Source organism: Crocodylus porosus, unplaced genomic scaffold (assembly GCF_001723895.1).
Source record: "Crocodylus porosus isolate Cpor-Errol unplaced genomic scaffold, CroPor_comp1, whole genome shotgun sequence".
Taxonomy (NCBI): domain Eukaryota; kingdom Metazoa; phylum Chordata; order Crocodylia; family Crocodylidae; genus Crocodylus; species Crocodylus porosus.
The window spans coordinates 270,496,096-270,504,913 of NW_017728886.1; the positions used below are offsets into that span (position 1 = coordinate 270,496,096).

The following is an 8,818-nucleotide window of genomic DNA, read 5'->3' on the forward strand; positions in this document are numbered from 1 at the left end:
TTATCTTGCTGGGATCCTATGAACCCAGCTGACTTCCTGCCCTTTGGGCAGGGGGCTGGACTCGATGATCTCCCAAGGTCCCTTACAGCCCTAATGTCTATGAAATCTATTAAATCATATATGGGGTCAGGAAGGGATTTGACCCCATGGTCAGATTGGTACAGGCTGGGGGGGTGGCCATTGCCTTCTTCTGTAGTGGGGGGCATGCCCCCTTCCTTGCATCTCTCAAGCATGTATTAACAACCTTGGCAGCAGCCTCCTTGCCATTCCTGGTGCAAGTTTGGGTGTTGTGTCATGTGTCAGGGCCAACTGTGTCATTTTGCTAAGAGGTTGGAGAAGAATTAGATGGGCTGATTTGGACAGGGCTGATCCTGCCCTGGGCAGAGGCTGGACTAGATGCGACCCTTCCAGCCCTGCTTGGTGAGTCTATGAAGCCTGAGAACTGAGATTTCCAGCCAGCAGCTGAGGAAGGACCTCAGGCTGGGGGGCGACAGCCACCGCCACCGAAATGGTTCCACACCAGTGGTTGAGATGGGAGCTCCCCGCAGAGGAGCCTGCCCCTGAATCAGGGCAGATCTGATCCCACAACTCCAAAGACAGCAATAAGGCTTTGTGGCCCTGTGGACCAGGACAAGGACTCCAAGCACCCAGTGCTGGGAAGGGTTAGAGGCAGCAAAGCCTAATGCAGTGATGGCACTGGGAGACCTCAGCCCCAGCAACATGATGGAGCAGGGTGGGGTTGAGGGAACAACAGAAATAACCACGTCTTGGACCAACTCATTCTGAAACGCACCAAGGAAGCTGTTCTCACCCTAGCAGCAAGGAATGCGCAGGACCTGCTCTGACCTCTGACAGAGGAGCACTGCTTCGCAGTCCCACCCGCACAGCCGGCACTCATCCGCCTCCACACCCCGCAGGTACTGCAGCTTCCACCACGGGCACCTGCAAGGCCAAGAGAGGGCACGGCTCCACAGCTCCGAGCCAAAGTCCTTGGGCTGGGAGTGCTGCCCACCAGGGAGCCCTTAAAAGTCACGGGCACCCCTGAACCAAAAGGTAAGCAGGACAGTGAGAAATGAATCTGCTGAACAGCTGCTCAAGCAGCCATTCAAGCCAAATATGGGACATGCAGACCACAGCCTACAAGGGACTGGGTCAGAGGGGGTTGCCTAGTGTTTAGGCTGCTGAGGGAAGGCTAGAGCCAAGGGCGGCATCTAAAACAAGGGCTGAGTCAGGGTTTGCAAGCCAAGTTCCCAGATCCAAGTGGGAAACTTGGGGCAGAATCCAAAGCACAGGCTGGGTCAAGGTTCAGGAGCTGAGATCCAGGGGCAGAGTCCACAGTCCAGAGCCCAGGCAGGGGCAGGGCCTGGGAAGAGGTTACCAAGTTGCCAAATCCAAGGGAAAGTCCAAGAGCAGAGCCAACCAGGGCGAGAAGCCAGGAAGGCCAAAGAGCACAGGAGCGGAGAGCTTTGCCAAGCAGACCAGAGTCAGACTGCTGCCAGAGCTGGAGCTAAATGGGGAAGCTGCTCTCCCAGCAGCCACTTGGGAGCCCAGGCCACGGCCAGCTGGAGTCCTTGGCTAGCTGGAGCCACCAGTCACAGCCCCACTAAGCAATTAGGGCCCTGGGCAGGAGCTGCTAAAGATCTTCCCCAGAATGGCCCTCCAACACACAGCCCTCAGCACACACAACCTGAACCGCTGGGCACCTTGGGACATGGAAAATTTAATTTGCCTCCTGATGTCTGGATGCAGAGCTGTAGCCATGCTGCAGTCCCAGGCACTGGTCGAGCTGCTGCGCAGTCGTGCGAACAGAACCAGCCCTCTGACATCTGTCTGACACCACTTGGCACAGGTAAGGGTCAAGGAGGATGCCGGTGACCTCTGCCCTATCAGGTATCCCACCATGGAGCTGTCTCCTGTTCAACAGCAATTTTCTAGAACAGTGAAATCCTGCTGCATGACTCTGAAGTCAAGGTCAGCTGTTGTTAAAAGCTCCTCTCGTCAAATCAATAAAAGTGATGTGTAGGCAAGTGTCTGCTCTTAACACTGGACAAAGAGCAGAGAGGTTGGCAGATGCACCTATAATCTATACGAGGAAAGGCCAAGGGATCCGGGACTCTTCAGCCTGTGGAAAAGAAGGCTGAGTGGGGACCTGGTAGCAGATTACTGCTAACATCAGGGGACTACATCTGCGAAGCTCTCACTGGCACTCGGAGCCCACGACGCAGAATGGGCAATCTTCCTGGAGAGCTGCCAGCTGGAGGCACGCTGGGAAGAGCTGTGCCCTGGGGCAATGCACTGCACTGGACGCACCGTAACTGTTGCCCAGAGCTGGGAGTCTTAAAGATGAGACCCATTGGCCCCTGGAGGCTGTGCGGCACTGGTATCAGTCAGTCAGCCTCAAAGCCAGGAAAGCGGGCAGCATGGGCTCCCGCCTCAGTGGTGTGGAGAACAGCTCCGCTGGGGGCTGCGATGCCAGGGGGCTGTTTCCAAGCTGCAGACAGTGGCTGGTGCCTGACAGAGGGATGTCTTTGGGGCCTCATGCTTGCCACCCCAAGCGAGGAGCAGGCAGATTCATGGAGACCTGGTGAAGGAAACTGACACCTCTTCCTGCTGCCAGCTACGGGCTCTTTCCTTTGTGCCCCCCAGAGCCTCACCAGATGTGGGGCAACACCTATTTCAGCCTCTGGAGTGAGAGGCAGGCCACTTTTGATGTTTTGCGTCCAGACATTTTTGTCCCTGGCATTTCCGGGTCCAAGTGGAGAGCACTGACCTCTCCAGCAGCAACGTGTCCAGATGCTTCTCAAGCAGATTCTGAGATGTCATTCTCCCCTTGTACTTGGCCTTGGTGAGGCCGCAGCTGGAGTACTGTGTCCATTTTTGGGCTCCACAATTCAAAAGGGATGTGGAGAGGCTTGAGAAAGTCTAGAGAAGAGCCATGCGCATGATCAAAGGTCAGGAAAACAGACCTTACGACGCCAGGCTGAGAGCCATGGGGCTCTTCAGCCTGGTAAAGTGCAGGCTCAGGGGTGATCTGGTGGCCACCTATGAGTTTATCAGGGGTGCCCATCAGGATCCGGGGGAACGACTGTTCACCAGAGCGCCCCAAGGGATGACGAGGTCCAACGGTCATAAACTCCACTGTAACCAATTCAGGCTGGACATAAGGAAGAACTTCTTTACTGTCTGAGCCCTCAAGGTTTGGAATAGATCACCGCCGGAGGCGGTTCAAGCACCCACTTTGAACACCTTCAAGATGCATTTGGATGCTTATCTTGCTGGGATCCTATGATCCCTGCTGACTTGCTGCCCCTGGGGCAGGGGGCTGGACTTGATAATTCTCCGGGGTCCCTTCCAGGCCAAATGTCTATGAAATCTATGAGATGAGACTCCACCCTCTGGGCTGTCTCAGGAGAGGATGTACAGCAGGCCCATCTAGATGGGGCAGCCCCTGCTGTGCCCACCCTTCAGAAGCCTTCATGCCTTGCATGGACAGGAAGTCCAGAAACCTGGAGATTTGTAGGCAGCTACTGCCTCTGATCCTGGCACCAGATCAGATTCCATCTTGTTGAGAAGGAAGGGAGCAGCATCAAGAGAGCAAGCCAACACGAACTGCTGAACACCTGCTTGCAGCAAAACAACCACGAGTAAACCACTGTGCAAGCCCCACAAATCCTGCCTCATGGCTGCGTTCACCCAGAAGGAACCAAGTGGTGCTTGGGACTCCCCTGCCTCTTGTGCCAAGGGAATCTGGACACGTGTGCTCCAGGCACCTGCACAAGGACAGCTGCATCCCCATGGGCAGATGCCCACCCAGCACGCAGCTGCTCTCACAAGTGTAAATGGATCGTCTTGGAGCATGAGCAGGATGGAGACTGTTCAGAAGCCGTTACAGTAATGGAGGGGTGTCAAACTCACCCAACCCAAGCAGGGCCAGTGAGCAGGCTGGACCAGACTCACAGACGAGCTCTGCATTCTGGATCCAGTGCGTATCCTGGGGCAGCTGGGTCAGGTGCTATGTGCAGCCAGGTCCTGCTCTGGCTGCTCCAAGGCTGTGCTGCACAGCCCCGGAGCAGCATACGGCCTGTCATGGCTGTGCCACATGCAGCAGCCGCTCTGCTGCTCCAGGACATGAGCTGAAGCCGGTGCCATGTGCAGCACGAGGCCATCTGCCATGCCCTCATGTTACCTGTGATCATTGAGACCCATAGACAGGAGTGGGGCCCAGTGGGGCCCGCAAGCCAGATCCAGCCCAGGGTCTGCATCTTTGACACCTCTATAGTAAAGGACACAGTGCCCCCAGCACACGGTGCCCTGTGCGATGCCCTGGACTCAGAAAGAAGCCCTTAGACTCTGAGGGGGTTTGGACGGCCTTGAACAAGGTGCTTTAAGGCCTAGGAAACCTCTCTCACGAAGGGGCTTGAAAGGGGTGGGAACAGTTACCCTTGAGAGGACAGGACACCCTGTGACTGGGGGAAGGCAGGTCATGATTTTCAATTCACCTCACTCTGCAGCACAGGGGTCAGCAACCTATGGCCTATGGGATGCATCCGGCCCGTGGACCCATTTCATTCACCCACAGAGCTTAGGGGCTTTTGAGGCATTTTGATGGCTGGGCAGTGGGGAGATGTAGTGGCAGCAGTGGCCAGGTCTGGATCGCAGGGTCGCCTCAGACCCAAGCTGGGTTGTTCTGGCCACAGCAAGCTGCCACAGCACGCAACAAGAAGACCACTGAGAGAGCAATAGTCACAACATTCAAAACCAACCACATGTAGGCTTTTGCACCAGGCAGGACAAGGCCTGCGGAACTCGCTGTGGTGGGCTGCGCACGAGGCCAAGGACTCAGTGCTTCCCAGAACAACTGGACAGTTGCACAGACGACAGGAACAGCCAGGGGAGGAGCGGTAAGTGCATCCAGAAGCCCAGAGTCATGGGTTTAGGAGATGGACTCCCCTCCCATCCATGGTGGAAGCCACTGCTAATTACTGACATGAGGGGGAATGTTCCTGGCCCACTGCTGGGCTCAGGTCACTGGGAGACCTGGGCTGGGTGGTGCCCTGGGCCGAGCCAGCCCAGCCCAGCTAATCCTCTGAAAGGCAGGTCTCCCACACTCGGGACCACTCCTATAGCCCTTACGCAAGGCCTATTGCTGTCCAGGTCCAAACCCTCTGCTCCACAGTGCAGCCCCACACCTGGACACGGGGTCCACCAACCTCAGTGGTGCTGTACAGAGGCACCACCACTCCCCTGCTTGGCCCCCCAGAGCCCTGTGCTACCACACTTGACAGCAGCTCTGGCCCGGTTGCTCCTGTTCTTGTGCTTGGCATAAATCTGGAGAGAGGAGAAACCTTCCGGCTCCACCCCTCCCTCCCTGCCACGGAGAGGGCACTCCTCCTCTCCCCAGCCAGAGAAAAGCCCTGCTCCCATGCACAAGGCCGCCTCTGCCTGCGAGTGGGGTTCCCTGCTCCAGGTTTTCATGCCACTGGGCCCCACGCCTGCTCTGAAGAGCCTATCCTGTCCTGTCCTGTCCTGCGTGCGGGACTCACCTGCTGGCTGCTGGGGGAGTAGGGGGCCTCTCGCCTGGAGCTCCCGGACCCGGACTCGCCTGCAGGAGCCTGCAAGAAAGACAAGACCAGGCCATGAACGATCAGGCGTCCAGCCTGGCACTGAGACCAGGAGCAGGAGGTCAGCACTGGCACCTGACGCAGCCCCTGCACGGCTGGAAACAGAACCAGCAGCCTGTTGAGGACCAGTGCCCAGCAGCACAATTTACCAGTGGCATGGGGGGAGCAGGTGGGGAGCAATGCTGGAACAGCAGCCATGGGTCCTGGTTGCTGTAGCAGGGATGACTCCCTCCCTCAAAAAGTCCCAGCCTGAGACCAAGCCCCAAAATCCTCAGTCATCCCCCAATTGTTTTTACAGGCTCTGCCATCAGGACAAGCAAAGCGCTGCACAGCCCTGCCCTCCAACAGTCTCCTCCCCCCACAGACCCCTGTCAGCCACCACGAGGCAGTCACACTGCCTGGAGTGGCAAGACAGGCCCCTTCTCATTCACACGCTGAGCTACATGCACCGAAGCCAGGTCCGGCTGACCCCTTGTTCTGCTTGCATGCCCTTGTGCTAACAAGCCCAATGCCCATGGCAAGGCAGCAAGAGACTCCGCCTGGAAGGAGGGACAGAGCCTGGGCTGCTCCCGCTCCCTATCACGCCTGCCCCTGGCCCTTTTGCCACATCTCCAAGCACCATGGCCTCAGCGCACGTTCTCATGGCCCCTGCGGGCTGCCCTCCACCACAGGCTGGACTCGCAGGGGATGCAGATGGGTGCCCCTGGCATTCGCAGGAGTGCCTAGCGAGGCGGGCACAAGCCTGCTCCAGGGTGATGCTGAGCTGCACTGGAGCTGGTCCTACTGCTTGGTGCTTATCTGTATCTTCAGACACCTCAGCACCACTGGAAATCTGCTTGCAGCCACACAGGGTCTGCAGTACGGCAGAACTGGACCCAGGTCTCCCACGGCCCAGGCAAGAACTAAACCCCTGACCCGGGGTCAAGGCGGAAGTCCCACTGCTGCTCACAGCCCTGTACCTAGGCGCACGTTCGCCCAGTGCCAAGCAAAACAGAGGTAGAGCTCTGCAGACCCAACCTTCGTCTCAGGATCCCTCTGTCTGGGAGGCAGTAGGTCCTGGCGGCAGGTGAGCTGTACTCCACAGCCCCCCGCGAGCTGGCCGGGCTATCCCTGTGCCAACGCAGGGTCCTTGCACCTGGACGCGAACCGTGGTACAAGTGTGACGGCACCACAAAGCGAAAGACAGCAAAGTGACGGAAAAACAAAGCGAAAAACACCTCCCCCCGACAACATACAAGCCTTCAGGCACATGTCCTCCCAGCCATGTCCCAGGCGCAGCGGACTTGGGGCGCAGGGTGCATGCGGCACTCGTCACGCCTGTGTTAGGTGGTGTTAGCCCCTGCACCACCTGCCCCCATGGGCAAGGCATGCCCCTCGGTTTAGTAGCACGCGCGTGGGCTGCAGTGGGCGCGACATGCCTCACACAGCATGCTGAAGGACGCTTGCCTTGGAGTAGAGGTTGGTCTTCAGCACTCCCCCCCTGCCATAGCCCAGGGGAGGGCCCCCCAGACAGGCCTTGCCTGCTGCCTTCCCCCTCCGGTTGGCCACCACAAACGGGTTCTCACTGAAGAGGATGGGCTGAGAGTCGACCATGCACTCCTGCGTCTCTGACTGCTGGTCGCTGGGCAGTGGGCCGCCCGAGAGCTCCTGCATGCCTGGCAGGACGGGTGCGGCCCTGTCGGGGTGCTGGTCAGGAGAGGCAGGGTCCTGAGGTGCGCCCGTGGCAGGGCGGGTCAGGCCTGCGGCTGTTTCTGGGTTGGAGTCTTGGCTGTCCTGAGCCCCTGGCAGGGACGGCCCAGTACCGCTGCTCTCCATTCTGGAGCTGGCTCTATCACACTGAGGGGGCTGAGGGGGAAACAGAAGGTCAGAAACAGCAGGAGAGAACAGGCAGAGGAGGGAGAGGAGGAGAAGAGCAGGGGAAATGCACAGGAGAGGGGAGAGTCGCAGTGCTGGCTCCCCGGCCAGATGCCCCTGCACCAGCACTGTGCTGAACACGCAGACCACCTCCCGTACAACGAACTGAGCAGGACCCCGCGGCACAGCCCCGCACATGGCCCTGGGCACAGCCTGTCTGCGTGTAATGCTTGTGCCAGCACTCCCGTGCATCTGGCTCCCTGTGCATCTCTGGGCCCTGCGCTCACACCACATGCCCATGCATGCACAGCTTGCCCCAGAGGTCATGCCAAAGAACCTCCCGGCTGACCATTAAGGAAACAGCCCTAGCTCTACCCAGCCCCTCGGTGTGGCCGTGTGCGCACAGCCTGCCACATGTGGGCACAGCATGGCACCAGAGCTGCCTGCCATACCAGCAGGGGCAGCCCCAACCTCTCATGACCAGGTGCACAGAAGCAGCTCAGCAGTCATGTGGGCTGCGGTCGCCACCCTAACATGAGCTCCTGATGACTGCGTAGACACTACCAGATGACCAGAAAGGGGCCATGTCCACCAGTGCAGGGGCCCCATAGTTTCAAGGGTCGGAAGGGACCTGAGTAGATCATCTAGTCTGACCCCCTGCCATGGCAGGAAAGAGTACGGGGGGTTAAATGACCCCAGCAAGGTGTACATCTAGCCTCCTCTTAAAGACCCCCAGGTTAGGAGCCTGCACCACTTGTCTTGGAAGTTGGTTCCAGATCCTAGGCGCCCTGACCGTGAAGTCGCGCCTCCTGATATCTAGCCTAAATCTCCCCTCTGCCAGCTTGTGACTGTTATTTCTAGTCATTCCTGGTAGTGCTCGGGGGAACAGGGACTCCCCCAATGCCTGCCGGTCCCCTCGGACTAGTTCGTAAACGGCCACTAGATCCCCCTCAGCCTTCTCTTGTGGAGGCTGAACAGGTTCAGGTCCCGCTGCCTCTCCTCGTAGTCCACATCCCTCCTGGCGGCACCCAGAACTGGACACAGTACTCCCGCTGTGGCCTGACCACTGCTGTATAGAGGGGGAGGATCACCTCCTTGGACCTGCTCGAGATGCATCCGTGGATGCAGGACAAGGTGCGGTTGGCCTTCCTGACTGTGTCCCCACACTGCCGGCCCATGTTCATCTTGGCATCAACAAGGACTCCAAGATCCTTTTCTGCCTCTGCCCTGATGAGAAGGGAGTTCACCAGCCTGTAGGTATGGTGCTGGCTCTTCCTCCCCAGGTGCAGCACCTTGCACTTGTCAGTGTTGAATCCCATCCTATTCTCATCCGCCCACCCCTG

General features: G+C 58.5%; 1 protein-coding gene across 9 annotated transcripts in view; it reads right to left on the reverse strand.

Annotated features, from left to right (window-relative positions):
* SCRIB (scribbled planar cell polarity protein) overlaps window positions 1-8,818 on the reverse strand; it is a 125,657-nt gene that overhangs the window by 22,596 nt on the left and 94,243 nt on the right. For all 9 annotated transcript variants that reach the window (XM_019553820.1, XM_019553811.1, XM_019553865.1 and 6 more), the window contains one exon: window positions 5,544-5,612. In XM_019553820.1, the coding sequence (XP_019409365.1) occupies window positions 5,544-5,612 (69 nt within the window). The remainder of the gene's footprint in view (window positions 1-5,543; window positions 5,613-8,818) is intronic.